Source organism: Lampris incognitus, chromosome 7 (assembly GCF_029633865.1).
Source record: "Lampris incognitus isolate fLamInc1 chromosome 7, fLamInc1.hap2, whole genome shotgun sequence".
Classification (NCBI taxonomy): Eukaryota; Metazoa; Chordata; class Actinopteri; order Lampriformes; family Lampridae; genus Lampris; species Lampris incognitus.
Window position 1 is genome coordinate 19,929,499 of NC_079217.1, and position 22,748 is coordinate 19,952,246.

At 44.6% G+C, this 22,748-nt stretch overlaps 1 protein-coding gene across 2 annotated transcripts in view; it reads left to right on the forward strand.

Moving 5' to 3' along the window:
• Nucleotides 1-22,748, forward strand: part of usp2a (ubiquitin specific peptidase 2a) — an 85,631-nt gene that overhangs the window by 20,282 nt on the left and 42,601 nt on the right. For both annotated transcript variants that reach the window (XM_056283120.1, XM_056283121.1), the window contains exon 3: nt 3,499-4,333. In XM_056283120.1, coding sequence (XP_056139095.1) covers nt 3,557-4,333 — 777 coding nt within the window. In that variant the 5' untranslated portion in view covers nt 3,499-3,556. The remainder of the gene's footprint in view (nt 1-3,498; nt 4,334-22,748) is intronic.

A 22,748-nucleotide genomic window follows, 5' to 3' on the forward strand; every position in this document is an offset into this window, starting at 1 on the left:
TGCAATTCTATGAGTAGCTTTCATGGTAAATAACCTGATGACCTGACTGGCTTCACCATGCTGTCTCATTAAAGGTCAAAATAGGAAAGGGTTTAATGATAATACATTCTCCTCCAGTCTATAGGTTTTAGTCTGCATGTCATGTAAGCAGTGGGCATCTCTCTGCATGCGTTGTGTTTGATGCCATTGGAAACAGGTCCACTTATTTCATGGATTACTCTGATTTTTTCTTTTTTTTGTAAAATGTTGCTGGAAGTTACTGTATTTTGTGGCCATTTTGCACCCACTTATAAAGTGAACTGCATGATTATGAATAGAGGCATTGTGTTTGCTTTGCTAAAATTAGTTATTTTTGTTTTCACTTTCACATTGACAGTCCTTGACAAACTTAACAATTCCATCTATATTATACTTCATAGGGACTAGACTATAAGTATTTTAAATGGTAGTGACTACAAACTAAAAGAAGTCTCAATTTTTTATCTAATATGCATATGTGATTGGTCTTATAGTGCTTTAAAATGCCTGTTACCTTTCATTCGGAGGTGTAAACAACCTGTCACACCTGCCACATGGTATTACCCTCTTGCCAGCAAAGTTGAGTAGCCCCAGCAACTTATCAGAAACAATAGTACCAATGTTCTAGCCATAATTTAACTTTCTGTTCTATTCTATTTCAGTGTGGAGGCATCTTGAAAGTTAGATGAAGATGATTGATGAGGGTATTGTCTTGTTGGTGACCTACAGAAAGAAAGAAAAGCTACAATGATAAGCGGAACAACCAGGCTACTGCTCTGACAATATAGTAGGACAAAACTGTGTGGAATAAGCTCTGCTACGACTTTTAAGTATTTTATGCGTTGGTAGCAAGCAAACAGATGCAGCTCATTGCTATGGTAACTACTGGTAGGCACAACCTCAGGGGGGCTTGAAATGAAGAGTAGCCAAGAGAGAGAGAGAGAGAGAGAGAGAGAGAGAGAGAGAGAGAGAGAGAATGAGAGCGAGTGTGAGCACATGCATGTATGCTTTGTGTTGCTGAACGTGTGTGCATATGTGTGTGTGTGTGTGTGTGTGTGTGTGTGTATGTGTGTGTGTGCGCGTGTGCATGCTTTGTGTTGCTGAAGGTGTGTTAGTGAATGTGTGTGGGTGTTTGGCGTGGTGTTGTGCATGTTTTGTTTCTGTGGCGACATCCACTCATGAAGTTGCTGTCATTTCATCAACCCTGGAATTGTTGTGTGCTCCCATGGGTTTGGCTTGCTTTTTGCATTTTCCTCTTAGCAGTTCACTCACCAGGCCAGCCTGAACTTGTTTCAGTGTGTTGTGCCCAGAGACTTTGACAAGGGGACACCTTTGAAAATATACTGGCTGTTGAGGTTTGTATGCACAAGGCACTTAGGTAAAATTTGGAACAAGTGAGTTTTGTTTTGTTCAAGGCTCATGTCTCCTTGCCTTTCTTCTGCCCATCATCTGGGGAAGGGTTACTTTTGCTCACTGAAGTCAGTTTTTTCTTGTTTTTAACAGCAAATTGACTATGGGGTACTTATTACACACAATACTCCTATTTTACTCCATCTACTCACTCCATCATTCTTGATAACACCAACACAATGTGATTTTAAGTAAACATGTGTCTTTGTAATAATTAATCAAATTAACACCACTGGAGAGAACGTATGACGTGAAAGCATTAGCATTTCCCCCAAAACACAGATTAGTACAGATTAGCACGATCATCTGTATTTAGAGTGAAAAAGTCGAATGAGACAGTGCTGGATAAGGGAACAAAATGAAGTTTACCCACTATTACCCTCATTGGTAAGGCAAAGAAGCCCTAACTAGCCAAGCCCAGAAGAGGAGTCAGGGGCCAGGTTTGTTGATGTTGGTAGCCTAGCTAGTTTATGGGATGGTCCGCTTATGTACCTCCACACCCCGGGTCTGTCTATTTTCGCCTGCAGTGTGTGTTGGCCTGTCTCCAGTATGCTCCCTGTCTGCCTACTCCAGATCCATTTCTTGAATTATTAATAAACACAGAGAGAGAGAGAGAGAGAGAGAGAGAGAGAGAGAGAGAGAGAGAGAGAGCTAGCTAGCTAGCTAGCTAGGGGGTTTATGTGAATATCCAGGGAGAGAGGGCAAGAGAAGGGGTAAAGAGAACAGAGTGGGGGGAGACTATAGGGAACAGAGGGAGTGCGTGAAGGAAAGAGAGGTTACAGAAACAGGAGCTGTCCCCACTGGACCCAACACGTATCAACAACACCAGATACTTTTATTTATTCAGATGCTGCGCTGCGTTGTGAACTAGAGCCTGTCACTGCCTCCGCTGCCACAGGAACACACTGTGCACCCTGCTTGCATCGCTAATATCTAGCCCAACCTCCAAAATTTAGTTGGTCTTTCCCAATATAGTCACAGTGTGTACATACATAGAACCAGGCTGGGGAAAAGTGTTAATATACCACAAAAAGGGTTTTCAGTGTCAGATTTCACAAATCGTCAAGAGAAAGGGTAATCTATGAAAGGTGAGGAAGACAAAAAAGGAGGGCTCTTTAGCAAGTTGGGGTACATGTGGCTCTGGCAACTAGGGTCTTAACCATCAAATACACTCTGCATCTGGCCCACTGTATATTCTAAGCTAAATATATAAGTAACCTCATACCTGCTAAAACAGCTTTAGGCTGACACAACAGAATGTTTTCAATCTTATCATGTAGTCATAACAAAAACAAGGGACATGTTTACTTTTTTTAATCCAGACACCATTGAAGTTTTGTTGTGCATAATTTAGAAATGCACTGGCAAAACTTTATTGTTGAATGATCATTGATTGAAAACTGATCATTTCCGTATTGAGAAAATTTCACTGGTGGTAAGTTTGTCAGTGCAGAAGTGATCAGTTAATTTTTTTTTTTAAGTGAAATGTACCTTTCAAACCATGCAAGATATCATTTTCATCACTTCTGTAACTACTCTACATGGCCATAGTCTCTACTGATTGTACAGACATAATGCTGTCTCACCTGAATTGAATGCTAATGACACTAATATTGTGTAATTTGCACTTCAGAGTCCCATAATTTCGGTTCATAGTAGTGACATTGGATCATCCCATGTCACAACCTGCTGTTTGCTTGACTAGAAACAGTTCAGACTAAGCTATTGCCAGCCATGCACTATTTAATCGATAATCAAGATAAATAAAAGAAATGCAATAATTATTTAAAATACGTTTTAAATAAAATAAATTTGATGATTGGTATATTGAAAGCCTGATGATATTTCACCCAATATATGTTTACAAAAAGGGGCATTTCTGGTGGTCATAACTAATTCACATTCAGACAATTTTGTCTTTTTAAAGTTTAATTTATGCTTTTTAATAGACGTGAGGATAGATGATACACTTATTGTTTGAATAACTACATACTACATTGTTAATGTAGTGGTTATTGATTCAGTCACTGCTGATGAACTAATTGTGAGCTCTCTCTGCCCCCTCTGCAGTCAATGCGGTCTTCCAGAGGCTCTCCCTCCCTGTGGCTGAACACCCAGCAGCACCACCATGTCCCGCGTTTCCTCCACAGCCAAGCGCTATGCTGGCTCCTCTTACACCAGCCACTACAGCTCCTATGGCTCCTCCTTGACCCCAGGCCTTAGCTCCTATGGCGAGCGGGATAAGCTGTCCTCCTACAAGTCCCCCACTTCCCCCTCCTCAGGATACTCTTCCCCTTCCAGTTACCTAAGCAGCTCCTCCGCCCGCACACGCAACTACAGCACTTCGTCTGAGCCAGACCGTGACCGCGGCCGAATTGTCCCACGCAGCGACATCCTTGGGAGTAGCAGCAGTAGCCGCCGCAGTGAGAGCCTAAGCCGCACCCCCATCAAGGCCTATGGAGGATCGGGTCTAAATGGGGGGTCAGCCTACTCAGGCTACAGCTCCTACTCTTCCTCCTCAGTGCAGCCCAGCTACCTCACCTCCTCACCGATGGCCTCCAGCATTTCGCTCAGCCGACGCAAGTCCGTGTCCCAGAGCGACCTGAGCAGGGATCTGTCTACCCTGGGCCTCACTGACCCTTCCCCCTCCCCGCCTTCTTCCTCCAGCAGTGCCCTGAGGAGTTACCGCAGTCGCACCAGTGATGTGGCCGACCTGTATGGCAGCAGCAGCAGCTCGCGTCCGGGCTACTCGGGCCTGTCTCGGAGCTCCACTCAGGATGCCCTCTCGCGGAGCACCACCCAGGAGGCCTTCGGCAGCAGCCGCAGCAGCAGTAGAGGGTTCAGCTCCTCTTCATGGGAAAGGAGCAACCATGGGTATTCCAGCTCCCCCACCAGGGACTCCACGGTAAGAAGACCTCCATTACTCCAGTACTATGCTGGCTGGATATCTGCTGTTTTTATTCGCAATGTAATTATCAGAAGGAGAACAGTATCCAGGGTGGAGAGAGGGATCACTGGGGATATAACATGAGTCCTCAGCATCTTTCTTGCATAAAGGGATACTACTGATTTAACTAAATTTCTTACTGCACATTCTTTTTTCAAGCCTTATATTTTCTGTGGCTACCTAGACTATCGGTTTTTGTGCCAGGTGGGGGCGCTATTGTTCAAATTAAGCCCACTTGATCCAAATCCTGATTTTAAAAAAAGCATATCAAGCATGTTGCATTTGCTCTGTCACTCGTGTTATACACAGGCTTAAAGACATAAAAAGCTACTTGATCAGTTGGGTGTAAACTAGTAATTTTAGTGTACATGATTTGTTTCTTTACGCTGGTTCAGTGGTGAATGGGGCACAGATACCTGACCCTTGTAGCCTTGCAATTAGCTACCTATCACATCTCACAGGGAGTTGTCTGGCTAAGATGGAACAGGACTGTGGTCCACAAAGCTCATCTCTAAGCTACGTATTGATGACCTGAGTGTGAATGTCTCCTCTATGGAGGTCAAGAGAGTGAGTTGACCCACTTCCTTTAAAGCTTAGCCCCAATAACTGCTTACATACTCATAGGAAGAGAGAGGAGGGGAGGAGGATGAGTGAAAGAGGAGACGACAGGCATGAGACATCAGGGCAAACGGGAGGGAAAAATAAAAATCAATCTATACATTTTTTTCTGAAAAAGAGATAGTTGGCTATTTGTCCTTGGCAAATCTGTCATGTTCTTAGGGTTCCTTGCAAAAAATATCCTATCTTTCTTATCCAAAATGTGACACCTATTACTGGATAGTGGCTACTGAGATTTGGAAAGGTGTTGTCTATTTAACCATGAACTATGCCCAATCGTACAGGGATTAGAAAAATGGACAAATGTTTGATATCCCAAGTCATCCAATGAAATAGTGGAAAAGTTAAAGAGTCCTCTGTAAACTTTTTTTCTTTTTGTCAAATGCAAAATACATTCAAACACACTAGCTCAATATCATATCATGATATGTTTATGCTGTGAAGACAAACAGGGTAATTCTCCACCAGCCTGTGACACTTGTCAGCACTGCCTCTAACACATGGAGACAAACTGGAGAGATAAGTGTGATACACATACCAAACATGAAAATCCTATCTGGGAGAACAGACCTTGTGCAGTAGGGCAAATCCTCAAATTAGACATGGAGTGCTCCTTTTAAAGTTGATTCTAAGTGTCTGTATTCCACAAAAAAAGTGACCCTATTTACTCGAGGAGGAAGGCGTGTTAGGAACGTATGGAGAGGATTTCATGCCACTCTGAAATGCAAACACAACTTTGGGATGAGAGGGAAAACATTTGCCACAACATATTGTTTTACAGTGTGCAGCACACAGAAACCATGCGACATGGAAATACAATGCACAAGAGGCATTGCTTTTCACTGTGTGACGTGAAGAGAACATGCCACACTGAAAAGCAAAGTCATCATTTCATTGATTTGCATCTTGTTCAACTACTACTACTACTACTTTCGGCTGCTCCCATCAGGGGTCGCCACAGCGGCTCATCCGTTTCCATCGCTTTCTGTCCTCTGCATCTTCCTCTGTCACACCAACCACCTGCATGTCCTCTCTCAACACATCCATGAACCTCCTCTTTGGCCTTCCTCTTTTCCTCTTCCCTGGCAGCTCCATATTCAGCATCCTTCTCCCAATATACCCAGCATCTCTCCTCAACACATGTCCAAACCATCTCAATCTTGACTTTCTTGCTTTGTCTCCAAACCGTCCAACCTGAGCTGTCCCTCCAATATAATCATCCCTAATCCTGTCCTTCTTCGTCTCTCCCAATTAAAATCTTAGCATCTTCAACTTTGCCACCTCCAGCTCCACCTCCTGTCTTTTCATCAGTGCCACTGTCTCCAAACCATATAACATAGCTGGTCTCACTACCATCTTGTAAACCTTCCCTTTAACTCTTGCTGGTAGCCTTCTGTCACAAATCACTCCTGACACTCTTCTCCATCAGTAGTCATTTGTTAGTTGCCGGCCATGCACCTCCAGGGCGAGAGATCTTGAGTGACTATCTCAGTCAGTTTTCCTCAACCATGCCCCATTTGCTAGAGAACTGTGATTGGACAGTGATTACATTTCCTGGTCGCACGATTCAGCATGTACTTTTTGAAAATGAGGTAATAGAGCGTTTGGAGGAAAGCAAAGATGCCCCTTGCATTTCGGTGTGGTATGGAACGATTTCATCATTAAATTGTGTGTAATGTAATCCCTTGTCATTGTTTTTCTTGATGGTAGCTGAACAAGATGCATATCAATGAAATGATGATTTTGCTTTTCATTGTGGCACTTTCTCTTCACATCACACAGTGAAAAGCAATGCCTCTTGTGCATTGCATTACCACATGGAATTGTTTCTGCGTGCTGCGCACTGTAAAACAATACGTCATAGCAATTATTTTTCCCCTCATCCCAAAGTCGTGTTTGCATTTCAGGGTGGCACAAAACGAAATCTTCTCCATTGGAATGGGTCAAAGAAAAGAGTTTCTCCCAGCACAATATCAGTATTTCTTCTAAGGTTTCATGAAGGTTTGACTTGGACTTGGTATACAAGTAAATGCGAATGAAAAGCATATTGAAACTATTCAGGCTTGTCTTCCCTGTCCATGTTTGGCCATGCTGTGGAGATACGGGCAGTAACAAACTTGAACTAGACCTTGTGTTGTTATTATTTGGGCGGAAAGATATTGAAAAAAAAAATTGTTCTATTCCATTAACCAAGTCGCTTATCCCAATTGGGGTCACGGTATGCTGGAGCCTATCCCAGCAATCATTGGGCGGCAGGCGGGGAGACACCCTGGACAGACTGCCAGTCCATCACAGGGCCAACACATTCACACCTAGGGACAATTTAGCATGGCCAATTCACCTGACCTACATGTCTTTGAACTGTGGGAGGAAACTCCAGGTGCTCCAGAGTGCACCACGCAGACACGGCCAACAAATGACATTGTGAAAAATGACAGTGTGATTTTTTTTTTTACAATATGTATTGCATATATCAGAATAAAAAGATGTTGGATAATTTCATCAGGTATATACAGCTTTTAACTTTCAAAGCTCCTTTTGCAAAGAATGTATCACTCTAGCAATGATTAGGGGGATTTTGGTGGGGTAAATAAGGACAGTCCAAAGACATGTTGGTCAGGTGAATCGGCCATACTAAGTTGTCCCTAGGTGTGAATGTGTTTGCCCTGTGATGGACTGGTGGCCTGTCCAGGGTGTCTCCCCGCCTGCTGCCCAATGACTGCTGGGATAGGCTCCAGCATCCCCGCGACCCTAATTTTCGTTAAGCGGCTTGAATAATGGATGGATGGAAATAAGACAGTTTTCCTAGAAGTCATTAAATCAGACTGCTAAATGATATTTGTCAGATGCACTTGAATTTCTTTCTTCTTTTTTTTGAGAGTAGTCATAAAGAAGTGGATCTTGCTAGATTTCATTTTCTATCAAGCAATAAGAATTGTAGCCTATTATGACTGTTGGACCTAATTTGCCATACGTTGCATCTTTTGTAATGTGACTGTTGCACATGTGTATATTGGGATCTCAATTCTGAAACAATATATTGTTTAGTCCTAGTTATTATTAAGTCATCAACAACTATCCATTAATAAGGGAGTAAGGGCTGGGGAGTTTTAACCCTGGGGCCACAGTAAACGCTCAGATGGATATGTGAGTACATTCTGTTGGTGTGTGCATGCTTGTTGTGTATGGGTTGATGTAGATTCTGATTAGTGAGAGAAGAAGTTGTTTGTTGATAAAACCTGAGAGCAATCTCTAGAATGGTTTGAGGAGGATATTCATGTCCCTCCCAAGCTCACTGCACTGATGCATGGTGAAGAGAAACATCTGAATACCATGATGGGGGATGAAAATCTGAGAGAGTCCCTATGAATGCTTCCTGATATCACCCAGTGTGTCCTTTCAGGTCAAACACGTCCAGCCAACACATTCAACAGCGGTGTTCTGTTTGCTTGGAGTTCATGATAAAGGTTTGGGAGGATGAGCTCAAGGATAAGGATAGAAATTAGATGCATTTAAAAACTCAAAATCTCCAACCCATGCGGTCTGCATTGAGTAGGCCCGTGTTATACAACTACACACCTATCCACTTGTGTTAAGCTTTGTATCTTTTGTCCCATCACCTCCCCATTCTCCTCCCTGATTTATATTGTTCTCACCTCCCCTTTGTCCTCCCAAAGTTACCGTACATTAGGTGCAGTCCAGTGGGGGTGATTTTCTGGATAACCTTGATTTTTAATTGAGAGCTGACTCCATTTGCTACATCAGAGCCAAAGATGTTACACAGTCAGTACCTCATACCCATCATACACTGTTCTTGTGTTAAATTCAGTCTAAATCCATAAACTCCTTAACATGCTACCTTTAACTAAACCGAAGTAAAATCAAAGAAAAATTAAGAGTTTTGTTTGTTGCTTTCTCCTACTGTAGCCCTGAAAGTACAAGCTGATATAATTAGCACTCGCTTGTTGAACTCACACTAAAGCACAAAGCACAGACCATGCTGCACAGCACATTCCACACACACACACACACACACACACACACACACACACACACACACACACACACACACACACACACACACACACACACACACACACACACACACACACACACCAGCGTACTGAAGTGGTTGTACCAATGCCAAAGACAGTACTGAGAAAATTACCCCCGACTTTGCTATTGCTAATGTCAACCCATCTTTAGTGCGTTCTGAGTAGCATATCTCTCATTAATAAAGACGCTCCTGTGCCAGGTGCACTTAATCATCTGGCTGTTTGAAAGATGAGCTATTCTGTTGGGATCTGTTTTCATATTAGCCATTGGCCACTTTCCTGAATTTATCCTCCTGTGTATTCATATCTCAGTGCAGACACCAACTAAGCAGAACACATGTCTCAAAGAAGCATAGTTGGCTATGGCCTCACAATTCAGAGAACAGTATTTCTCTGTGACGGTGACAGATAGTAAGTAGTTTGCAAGTAGTGGCAAGGTTAAGTAGCTATGTGCTGCCATGGTTGTGTGGTCTGGGTTTCTAAAGCTCACCTGTCCCCCATTCCGATTGGTTTGCCAGGTCTGTTCCTGCTCCTGCTTTGCTCACCTGTCCCCCATTCCCTGATTGGTTTGCCATTTCTATTCCTGCCCCTGCTTTGCTCACATGTTCCCCATTTCCCTGATTGGCTCTCCAGCAGGTATATATTCCCCCTGGTTGCCCTGGCTCATTTGTTGGATTATAAATGTTTTCTATGTTAGTTTATGCTGGCCGGGTGCTTCATGCCTTATTTATTGTTTCGTACCTGTCGCTTCAGTTTCTGTAAGTACTCTTTAATTAAAGCCTTGCTTTATCCCAGCTGTCTGAATTTGGGTCCTGTTCCTGCTCTTGCTGTGACAGTATAATCTGACCAAATATGGACCCAGAAGGTCTGCTCAGCCTGATGTATACTTGGGAGGATTTTGGTGTGTCAAGGGACAGCTTCTTGGAAAAAATCCAGGCTTCTTTAAACTTCTCACTGCCATCTGGAAGAGGGACTCTGAATTTGCCCAAGAAATGGCTTTTTTCAGGTGGTAGTTCCATGGTAACCCTGTTTCTGATCCTCCCAAGCCAGGCATTTCGGCCTCCCATGTTTCTCCAGAGTCTCAGCTGCTCAGCATCAGTCTCAGGTGCTACAGAGAGCCTTTCTGTTCCGGAGTGGTTGGCCTGTCCCTGCCAACGCCCAGCCTGTTCCCACTCCTGAGCCGTCAGCTTTCTCTGCTGACATCCGGGCTGATCCTGTTCCCGAGCCTCCAGCCAACCTTGCTGACGCCTGATCTCGATCCGCTACCTGCCTTTGGACTTTCGAGATTGCCTGGTTCCAGCTCTTGGTTTCCCATGGCTCAGGCAGCCCCAACTTGCCATATCTCCGATGGCCCTGCCGCCCATGCCCCGGGCAGTCCCACCTCCATCCTGTCCACGGTGCTGGCCTCCTGAGCGGCTGTCCCGTCCATGTCACCAGCTTCCAGGTCATCCGCCTGCCCATCTGCCTGAGCTGCTCCACCTTTCAGTCCAGCCCACAGGCCATCTGCCTAAGATCTCTGGCCCCATTCATCTGCTCCCAGACCAATTGGTCCTGACCTCCTCCGCCAACCCTGCTTGGGCCTCCTGGTCCATTCATTTGGGACATCTTGAATCTGTCCCTTGGGGGGGTGGGGTCATGTTGTGTGGTCTGGGTTTCCAAGGGTCACTGGTTCCCCATTCCCTGATTGGTGTTCCATTTCTGTTCCTGCCCTGCTCACCTGTTCCCCATTTCCCTGATTTGTTCTCCAGCAGGTATATATTCCCCCTGGTTGCCCTGGCTCATTTTGTCAGCTTTATATGTTGGCCAGGTGCTTCATGCCTTTGTGTTGTACCTGTCGCTTCAGTTTCTCTAAGTACTTTGATTAAAGCCTCGCTTTATCCCAGCCTGTCTCTACTGTCTGCATTTGGGTCCTGTTCTCACCATGACATGTGCAAATCAATCATCAGTGTCTTGGTCTTCCTCTTTCACCACTAATTCTGAACACAACTGGTCATGTTTCTGATGATGATATGAACTGAGAGATTTATTTTTTTAAATCAATTCAGTTATCGCACGTATTAACAATGCCGGAAATTTCTGCAGTCCATAAAACTCTTCTAAATTAGTCCCCCACCTGAGACCGAGGTTGATTCAGCAAGTTCCCTGCCTAAATGCCAGAGTGATGTGCATGGGTGAAATTTGTCCAGTCTCAAGTCAACCTGTTTTTGCTTTGTGTCTAGACTGGTGTTGAGTCAACAATATTTTTAGACTGTCTGGCTCTGTTTTGCTACCTTGATCAGGCAGTTTATGGTTTGATCTAAAAAAAAAAAAAGCTGTTCTGGTATGAGTTGGAGATTAACTGTGGACTTTTAATAAGAATGGCCCATGCTTTTGTAGCTCAGGCCTGAGTAAGCGGGTATTGAGTCTGTTTTGGACTGTATAGCTCTGTATAAAATGAAACGTGTCAGCTTGTGGCCAACGTCTGCAGTGGACAGATTCAGAGTTGCAGTCTTTGTCGAACATTGTTTGTGCTCTCCATAACTCTGGTTTGTTAAAGGACTTTTTTTTTTTTACAACCTAGACCTCATTTTCATAGTATTTGCAGTCGTGCATACTAGTTATGAAATCGTTTTACACTCTGAAGTAGCACTGATTAATATTGGGCATTTTGGGTGATTGTTCACTAGTAGTTCACTTCCAAATACATTTTAGATCAGGTTGAATTGGACTTGTTAATGTGTCTGACACTCATGTTCTGTTGCCCTGTAAAGTGCTATTAAGCTGAGTCCAGCAGTGGTGCCATATCCAAGATTTTACAAAATGAAGCCAGCGAATATATAACTGACATGCATGATGGTAAAAACTGCAGAAATAAGACCCAGGTTCTTAAAATCAATCACTAGACAAGATTTTGCTTCCTGAACTTTTTTGGGTATATTTTATGGATTTTGGGCTGCTGATAATGAAAATCACCTGCTATCTTTCCCATCACATGCTGTTTTTTTTTGTGATTTTCCCATCATATTTTAAGTCTACTTCTAATAATAATAATAAATCAATCTTGTATAGCGCTTTTCTAACACTCAAAGTCGCTTTACAATAAACGGGGTGAAACAAGACAACAGAAACATATCACAAACATACAGGGGTGGCTGGGAAGGGGGGCTACGAGGGGGAGAAGCGGCAGCCACACACGACACCAGCAGTACTCCCCGACTTGGACTGATACAAAAGGGCAAGGCAAAAAAACATGGACTTTCTGTAGGGGTTTACTCCTGCAGCCTATTCCTCTCCCGAGGTAATCACTAGGCAGTGGCACTATTTAACCCATAGCTGGGGGCTGGTTCGTGGGCATCAGGGAATATTCATACACCGGTGGGCCTGCGTACCGCACGTCTAGGTACCAGACCGCCTCCGATTCCCTTGTAATTCAGCCAAGGTCCAAGGTGTACCCAGTTACCGTGTGTCACCACGAGGAGGCACTACATAGGGCTTGCTGTTGGAGAGGCTATGTACTGGCAGGGAGAGACTTACGAGCTTGGCTCTCTTGTTTGCATTTCTGCTGGCCAGCGGTGAAGGTTGAGAGTGAGACGTGACAGGCACAGAACACTACACCAACACATTAGACGCTTCACAACAACCCGACTTCTTACACAAGAATGTCAGACACGCTAGTGTCTAGTGTGTTTGTGGGCAATACACAAAACTAGTGTATTGCCCACAAAGCAAGCTGTTTTGGTCAGTCCAAGCATGCACTAATGAGGCAATGAAGCCCTCAAAACTCCTTCGGCACCTTTGAGTCCAAGCACCCTGCACTTGAGGACAAACCTGTGGAATTCTTTGGGTGAAAACAACGCGAGCAAGCAGGACAAGCAAGTGCTGAGAGCCACCACCTCTACAAATGCTGCTGCTCTGAGAGTGTACTTTGGGGCTAGTCGTATTGCTAAGGCTAAGAAGCCTTTCACTATTGGTGAAGAATTGATTTGGCCTGCTGCGAAGGACATGTCCTGTGAACTGTTGCGGGAAGCTGCAGCTAACACGGTGGCAAAGGTTCCTCTTTCAGCTACCACAGTTTCAAGGAGAATTGAGAAATAGCGGAGGACACAGAAATACAGCTGTTTGAGCGGCTTAATGAGTCACCGTGGTATGCTATCCAGGTCGACGAGTCTACCAATGTCGACAAGGCAATACTGCTGGTTTATGTGCGATATATATATATATATATATGTGTGTGTGTGTGCATGAGGATATGTTGTGTGCTCTGTCGTTGCCAACTAACACAACTGGGGCAGAACTGTTCAAGTCTTTGGATGACTACATGTCAGGCAAACTGGACTGTTCATTCTGTGTTGGAATATGCACGGATGGGGACGCAGCTATGACCGGACGGCTGTCTGGGTTCACTACCCGAGTCAAAGAGGTTGCTCCTGAATGCCAGTCTACACACTATGATACACAGAAATGCTGGCAAGCCGAAAAATGTCATGTAGTCTGAAGTTCACTGGGTGACGTTATTACAATCATAAATCACATCAAAGCACACGTCCTTAACTCACGTCTGTTTGAGCAGCTTTGCGAGGGAAGGGACGCACAGTACAGACTCCGCTTACGCACTGAAATCAGGTGGTTATCAAGGGGGCGATCCCTGGCCAGGGTTTTTGAGTTAAGAGAGCCACTACAGAGATTTCTTTCTGGAAAAAGGTCACCACTGGCAGCACATTTCAGTGACGAGGAGTGGATAACAAAACTCGCTTATCTGTGTGACATCTTCAACCTCCTCAATGAACTGAATTTGTCACTTCAGAGGAGAATGACAGCAGTTTCAAGTTGGCAGATAGTGTCTGCATTCGAGGCCAAACTGGAACTGTGGGGACGGCGAGTGGACAGGGTCATATTTGACATGATCCAAATATTAGTTGGTATTTTGGGAGAGACTGAGGCTGCACCGGCCTTCTCCCAGCTGGTGCGCGATCACCTGGCTTCGCTGTCGACAGAATTTGAGCGTTACTTCCCAACCGCAGATGACCCAAGAAATTTAAAGAAATGGATCCGTGACCCATTTGTGAATGTACCCGGCGAATCGTCAGCGCGGGAAGGCTTGCAAATGACGGTGGACTGAGAAGTATGTTTGACGTAACATCTCTGCCGACATTCTGGATCAAAGTCAAGGCTGAATATTCTGAGATAGCCACGAAAGCGCTGAAAACTTTTCTTCCATTTCCAACACCATATCTCTGCGAAGCGGGGTTTCTGCAATGAATGCAACGAAAACAAAATTGCGGAATAAAGTGTGTACTGATGTGTCGTAGGTTAGTTTAAATTATTACGACAGTGACCCCACATCAGTTACCATAAACTGATTTACGGCAGTGCCTAGCAGAGCGCGAATAAAGCATGTTAAGCGGCTCTTCTGGTTGTTATTTTAGCCAACCAATAGCTTGTTTGCAGTCACGTGATTCTGATGACGCGCGAGATTCAGATGGAGGGCAGGAAGTGAAAAGCAGAATGGAAGAGATGGAGGAAAGCCCGAACTGTGCTAGTTTAGACGATATTATGAGAGAAGTAAGAAAACAGTTAAGCTACATAAACAGAGCCACATACAATTGCTTTACCTTTGACGAAGTGGTCACTGCACACACGAGCATTATCCGACTCCGCTCCTTCCGACCGCAGACGACGGCTCGCAAGCCATTTTTTCCGGCGTTTTCGGTCAATTTCTTGTATTTCCACCCCTTACGAACAACAATTTTTGGTACTCGATAAACACTCCTCATAGTTTCTCGGTTTAATCGATGTGAGCGACTGGTATTTTGAGAATTTTTGATAGTGCTTCCTCTGTAGAAAATCACTTCCTGCTCTCCACCTACAGTTTGCGCGTCATATGCAAACAAGCTATACATGGTACGAAGAGTAAACTGTCTTGGGGACTGCCCTACGTCATGACGTGATCTGGGTATCAGGTGACGTACTTCCGTGCGGCTTGGAAAAAAACAGTCGTTGGCGTTGGGAGTTGTACAGTAAATGGAGACTAAAGGTTCCTTATCCATCCATTCATCCATTATCTTAACCGCTTATCCTGCTCTCAGAGTCGCGGGGATGCTGGGTTCTTTATGTCATCTTACATGTTTTAAGACTCAACAACAAAACAAGACATGGTACCAGCAGTTGTCGAACTCATGTTAGACTCGTGAACAGACGAGTTAAGTGGTCAAAAAGTTGGACGACGAACGGTGAGTACTAACTTTAGTTGCTAGTGCTATCAGTGTTAGCTTATGCTAGTCGCGGCACGCGGGTGCGGAAAACACGCCTGGAAAAGATGGAGCATCTCTTAAAGCCTCCGACTGAACTAAAGTTGACGGGAAACATTTAAGAAAGTTCTTGTCTCTGCGTGAGTTCGACAAAGGAGACTGAAAATGTACCTTTGTCATTACTTCTACGTTTACCACACTGGTTTCAGAAGTGGGATGATGAGACCGTAAGGCCATCGGAAGCGTATGTGCCTAGAGGCGTGAAGGAGCTGATATGCTTCCCGAAGGAGGGGGGGTAGTGTAACGTGCATGGATAAGTAGACACGTTGGTCCTTGGTTAACCAGTCGGATCCTGGTTAACGTTGTCGCTTGCGGAGTGGGAGATGTGGGTTCGCGTCCCGGCTGTGGCGACGGTCTTCTGCACTGCTCTTCGAATTCGCTACAGTATGTTTTCAATAGCAGGTCGCAGACCCAAGAATTTGTTATGGAAGTTAAGTTGAAAAGTCAGTCGTGCAATTTTGGCGGTTTGGCTGACTCGCTGGTCCGTGACAGGATAGTGATGTAGGTGCATGACAAGAGTCAGAGAAAAATTACTTGGAGAAGCTGACTTGACGCTAGAGAAAGTGATACCAATGTGTCAGGCAAGAGAACTGACACAGAATAGACTGAAAAACATGGACCGTAACCAGCTGAAAGACACAGTCATGGAAATAGTCTGCACCTAAGCACAAAGCAAAGCAGCAGAGTGGCGAAAAAAGCAAGTGGCAGAGTCTGGAGATGAGGCACTGCTCGCGCTGTGGTGGGGAACACAGACCACAACAATGTCCGGCGTTCGGAAAGGAATGACGAAAGTGTGGCAGAAAGAACCACTTCGCCAGGGTCTGCAAACAGATCCAGAGAAAGATCCCTGTATCCATAATGACGACAGTGACGCTGCAGGTGACCTCTTCGTGGGAATGGTCTACAGTGCAGTGAAGGACGAGGATTGGACGGCCGAGTACACTGTAAATGGAACAAACACCTGTTTCAAGCTGGACACAGGCGCACAGGCCAACATAATGGCTGAAACTGACCTGGCCAGGTTGGAGATTCCAACCATTGTGAACACCAAGGACCATGTGAAACTTGAGTGTACAGTGGGGAGGCTATCCCTACAATGTGTACATGCACTTTGGTAATGTCCATAAAAGTTGAGCGATTTGGTGTACCTTTTGTAATTGTGCAAGGTAACAAGCCATCCATAATTGGGCTTAAAACATGCAATGCATTAGGTCCGGTAAAACGTGTTCATGGGGTAAAAAAATGAAAGTGACAAGGGCACAGGAAATGTAGAGGATGATTATGCTGATGTTTTTCAGGGTATTGGGAAACTTAGTCACTCACAAAATTGAGCTAGAAAAGCCAAACAAACCAGTCATTCATGCAGCTAGGAATGTGTCACTAGCTCTACGGGGAAAACTAAAAGAGTTGAACGGACTAGAATCCTTGGACATAGTAGAAAAAAGAGGGACCTACTGAGTGGGCACACTCACTCGTTCTAGTAGAGAAAAAGGATGACTCACTTAGGCTATGTATGGATTCCAAAGAGTTAAACAGATATTTAAAACGAGAACACTACCAGCTGCCTACAAGAGGGGACATATTTTCTGATATAGCAGGCACAAAATACTTTTCTAAACTAGATGCATCCTCAGGTTTTGGCAGATAAGTCTAGATGAAGAGAGTGTCAACCTAGTACATTCAGTACTCCATTAGGAAGGTATTCTTTCAAAAGATTACCTTTTGGGCTAGCTTCTGCATCTGAGGTGTTTCATAGAACAATCCAACAAATTTTTGAGTGTTCCAGGTGTCGAGGTATACATTGATGACATTGATATGGGGCAGTACAGTTGAGCAGCATGAGGTTGAAAATGGCACTAGACGCAGCCATAACTAGTGGCTGGAAACTGGATGCAGGCAAATGTCAGTACATACAAACAGAAATTACTTTTCTTGGTGAAAAATTGACACAAGATGGTGTAGAAGTTAACCAAAGCAAAGTCACAGCCATTAGGCACATGCCTGCACCAATCGACAAAGAGGGTGTTCAGCGATTTCTTGATATGGTAAACTATGTAGGTAAGTTTATACCTAACCTCTCAAGCCACACCAGTTAGATGAGAGGTCTACTAATCAAAACTTCTGACGAGTTGGGACAGTAACCATCAGAGAGAGTTTGATGGGTTGAAAGACTTTATAGTGAAAGCACCCATCTTAAAGTTGTATGATGAAAAACGTCAAACCAAAATTTCGGCAGATACACCTAAATCGGGGGTAGGTGCAGTGTTGCTGTAGAGATACGACACCCGATGGCGCCCAGTAGCTTATACCTCAAGAGCATTGACAACCTCAGAGTGCAGTTATGCACAGATGGAAAAGGAAGCTTTAGCTCTTGCATTAGGGTGTGAAAAGTTTCCTGTGTTCATCTATGGTAAAAAAAAAAGTTTGGGCTGAAACGGACCACAAGCCACTAGTGGCCATAGCAACAAAAAAAAGGCCTAGCGAACACACTACCTAGGGTACAAAGGTTGTTCCTTAAAATGCAGAAATATGACATTGAGCTTGAATTCAGACCTGGTAAAGAACTGTTGGTGGCAGACATGCTGTCATGTGCATATGACAGCACAGTCCCACTGCAACAGTATCAGCAGGACGAAACCGTTCATGTCAATTTGATCAGGAAAAGCTGTCCAGTCTCAGATGAGATGTGGACCGTCATAGCTAGGGCCACAGCTGATGACGTAATGCTTAAAAGTGTAATTAAAGCAATCACCCAGGGTTGGTCTGTACACGGTGTACCTGCACCTTACCACCAGTTCAGGGACGAGTTGTCAGACAACATTCTGTTTAAGAGTCCTAGAATTGTGATTCCTAAGGTTTTGCAACTTAACATGTTGATCAAAATACATGAGCGACATCTTGGTATGGAGAAGTCTTAAGAGAAGGGCCAAAACAGTATTATACTGGCCGGATATGGGTTCGGACATAGAGCAGACCATACGTTCATGTGAAACCTGTAAGAAACATGGGGCCAAGCAGACAAAAGAGCCCAAATGGGTTGAGAATAATGAGGTGTGTAAAGCATGGAGCAAAGGGGGCATAGATCTGTTTGAGCTAGAAGGGAAAATGTGCGTGCTTGTGGTTGATTATTTCTCAAACTACCCAGAGATGGCGCTCATTTTTTGCACATCATGGCATACCTGATTATGTAATGACTGATAATGGACCACAGTTCAGCTGTGAGGAGTTCCACAACTTTGCAAAGACCTATGAGTTCAAACATGTGACTTCAAGTCCAAAGTATCCACAGTCTAATGGTTTCATTGAAAATGGAGTGAAAATTGTGAAGTTGCTAATTAAGAAAGCTGTTGATTCTAAAACTGATCCTTATTTAGCACTACTGAACTACAGGTCAACTCCACTGTCACACGGGCGGTCGCCAGCTGAACTGCTGTTCAATAGACAGTTAAAAACCCGGATGCCACAATCACTGGAAAGTGAGTGTGTACTAGACAAAGGGTTAGTTGAGAGAAAACAAAAGGACAAACTGAAACAGAAAAGAAATTATGACAGGGTCAAAAGAACTGAGTGAGCTGAAACCAAATGATGGGGTCAAATTGCATGATGGAAAATACTGGGGCCTAGACGCTAGGGTACTGCAGAATGTAGCTCCAAGATCCTATGAGGTGCAAACACAGAAAGCGGCAACATACAGGAGAAATTGCAGACACGTACTGAAGATACTTGAAAAGGAGCAAAGTGTTACCCGAGGAAATGAATAAACGTGAATGTTGATAATGCAAACTTGCCTGTAACTGAAACTGCAAATTCACCTGTATCTGTAACACCTGTAAAGGGAAGCAAAGAGCATACTGAAACAGAAATCAGGAGGTCAGGCAGAAACATTAAAGCACCTCTGAGGCTCATTGAGCAAATTTAATAGTTGGAAACAAGCAAGAAACCCAAAGAAGGGGAACTGAATGTTAACAGATAGAAAATGTACCCACTGGGGACCGGGGTTCGCGCCCCGGTCTCGTCAGATCCGACTATGGCCGGACTCGATGAAGCAGCAATAATTGGCAACGCTGTCTTCGGGAGGGTGGCGGAGTCGGCTTGTGTTCGTCACATGAGTGCGTCTCTGTGTGTGTCGGAAAAAGGTAGAGGCTAGTTCCCATCGATGCAGAGAACGGAAATGGAGTAGAGAACGGTCAACTGAGCATGCGCGAAATGCCTATACCATGCCTCCACACGCCCCGCGTAGCATCCAGGCGCTGGGATTCTAGGAAGACCCACCCCTACTCTGCGTCTGATTAGCTAACTTTAACCCTAACCCCGCCCTAACCCTAACCTAACCTACCCAAGCAACGGAGGCAACGAGTACTTGCGCATGCTCAGTTGACCGTTCTCTGCATCGATGGGAACTAGCCTGTACCGTCGGAAAAAGCAGTGGTTCGGCCTGGATTCGCCTGGCCACGAAAGAGGCGTCTCTTTCGAGACTGCCGGCCGGGGGCGTTATTATGGATCCCACTGCTTTTCTTGGCACTCTGCCTCTGATTGGCCAGTACTCGTTGCCTCCCTTGGTTGGGTTGGTTAGGGTTAGGGCGGAGTTAGGTTTAAGATTAGCTAATCAGAGGCAGAGTAGGGGTGGAGTCCTAGCGCCTGGACGCTACGCAGGGCGTGTCTTGCCAAGAAAAGCAGTGGGATCCATAATAACGCCGGCCGGAGATATGTATACGTCATGACGTGATTTGCGTATCACGTGACGTACTTGCGTACGGCTCAGACAAACCAGTCGCAGGTGTTGGGAATTGGGCAATAAATGGAGACTAAAGTTTCCTTATGTCGTCTCATTTTTTTAAGACTCAACAAAACACAACAGCGGCGGCAATAACAACGATGGATTGTTTAAATCCACCTTTAGGTTTGCAGTTGGAAGGCAATGTCGATGTGAATTGGAGAGCGTTTGGACAGCGATTCATGTTTTACCTGTCCGCCATTGGCGCCCATGTAAGATTACTCTTTTACTTACGATTGCGGGTCCACAAGCCATCGATGTGTACAACACGTTCATATTTGCTTCAGAACACGACAGGAACAGTTTTGATGTGGTGTTGCGGCAGTTTGATGCCCATTGTTCGCCAAAAAATAACTTATGAACGCTATGTGCTCCGTTGCCGTGTGCAGCAGCAAGGGGAGAAGTTCGGCGTTTTCCTTACGGATTTAAAATTGAAAGCGCAAACGTGCAATTTTGCTGATCTGACTTCATCTATGATAAGGGATCAAATTGCTTTTGGAATAAACAACCAAAAAATCAGAGAGCGCTTGTTGAGGGAGGTTGAGCTCACTTTGGATGGTGCAATTCAGATATGTTTAGGCAAGTGAATTTGCCCAGTTTCTCATGAAAACATTCAGCACAAACACTCTTAAATTGTCCTTGGATATGGAAAGTGCCTCTGTCGATGTGATAAGTACACAAGAGAGCGTCCAGGGAACAAATTTTCAGCAGAGCGCAGCGAAAAGCGCTTTGATTGCAGTATGTGGCACACGTCATCAGGGTCGACAGTGTCCAGCTTATGACGAAATATGTCTGAAATGCAATGGGGAAAAGTCATTTTGCAAGGATGTGTGTTGCAAAAGGAAAGACAATAAGGCGCAACATTAACGTTGTGAAAAAGCTGATGAGTTTTTTGTTAGCACAGTGACAACTGAGTTGAATACACCTACAGTTAATGCAGTGACAGGTGACAACTGGGTGGTATCTTTGGAAGTAAATGGTGCTCCTTCTTAAAACTGGACACGGGTGCTATTGGATACACCTACAGTTAATGCAGTGACAGGTGATAACTGGGTGGCATCTTTGGAAGTAAAGGGTGCTCCTCTCTTAAAACAGGACACTGGTGCTAAAACCAATTTGATTAATATTGTGGACTCTGATAGTTTGGGCTGGAGACCCACTGTAGCAAAGACTGAAACTGCTTTGAAAGGATACAATGGACGGGCCATTCAAACACATGGCACCTGCAAACGCACTGTCAAGGTGAAAGACAAATGCAAATCACTGCCATTTATTATTGTTCCAGAGGATCATGATTCATTGCTCGGAGACAAATCATGCGAGGACCCTGGCCTGGTCAAGCGTGTGTATGCTCTAACGGACTCGAGCAGTATTTCTGAGGAGGTTGTTCGCCAATATGACGATATCTACTGGATTTGTTACCTTGCCATTTGTTCACTCAATTACACTTACTGATAATGCATGACCTGTGATTCATGCCCCAAGATGGGTTCCTGTTCCCCTATGTGACGGCCTCAAAAAGGAGTTGGAAAGAATGGTGGCTTTGGGGATAAAGAAAACCGATGAGCCAACTGACTGGGTCAATTCAATTGACCTTTCGCAAAGTCCCGCCCCCCTTAGTTACTGCCCGTCAAGCATTTCAGAACTATCCAGGAAGTAGCTGGAAAACACCAAAACATGAAGGAAGAAATCAGTGCATTGTGTGGGTAAAAGTAACAGTAATAATACGTTAGCTGTATTAGCTATCAATAATAGCTAGTAGCAAGCTTAGCTTGGAGCAGACAGGTATTTTTGTTGATTTTGGACGGATTAAGCTAGCCATGGGGTCTGCTATACTGCGAAATCTATGGCCGACATTGCGCTTCTTGCGTTCTGAGTTTCTGGAAGGGAAAGAAAATTACACCCCCTCCAAACTTTTCAGATATCTAGTATCCGATTCGCAGATCCCATAGGCACGCCGTTTCAGCATTTTGTTGTGTGTTTGAAAGCTTGATGGACCGTTGCTAAAGTAGGATTGGACAAGCACCATTCTGGGGCGGTACTTTGCGAAAGGTCAATTGTGTGCATGAGAAAAAAAGAGTGGTGATCTGCGTAAATGCATAGACCCAAAAGACCTCTATGCCTCCATCAAATGGGAACATTTCCAAATTCCAAAACGTGAAGAAATAGCCAGTGAAATGGCTGGTGCTCATTACTTCTGTAAACTGGGTGCATCAAATGGGTTCTAGCAAGTGAAACTGGATGAGCCAAGTGCAAAACTTTGTACATGCAATACTCCTTTTGGGAGATACGCCTTCCACAGACTATCTTTGGGATTAGTTTGGCTCCAGAATTGTTCCATAAGGCAATGGAGTGCATCATCGAGGGCTTGGAGGGGGTCCGAGTCTATTTGGATGATTTGGTGGTTTGGGGCTCTACAGTACAGGAGCACAATCGGAGACTTGAACAGTTGCTGCAACGAGTACAGAGACATGGTCTTAAACTCAATTGGCAAAAGTGTCAGTTTGGTGTGAGGGAACCGACATTTCTTGGGGATAAGTTATCTTCAAGTGTTCAGCGTGATGAGTCAAAAGTTCAGGCAATCAATGCCATGCCAGCACCAACTGACAAAAAAGGCCTTCAGTGGGTGCTTGGAATGG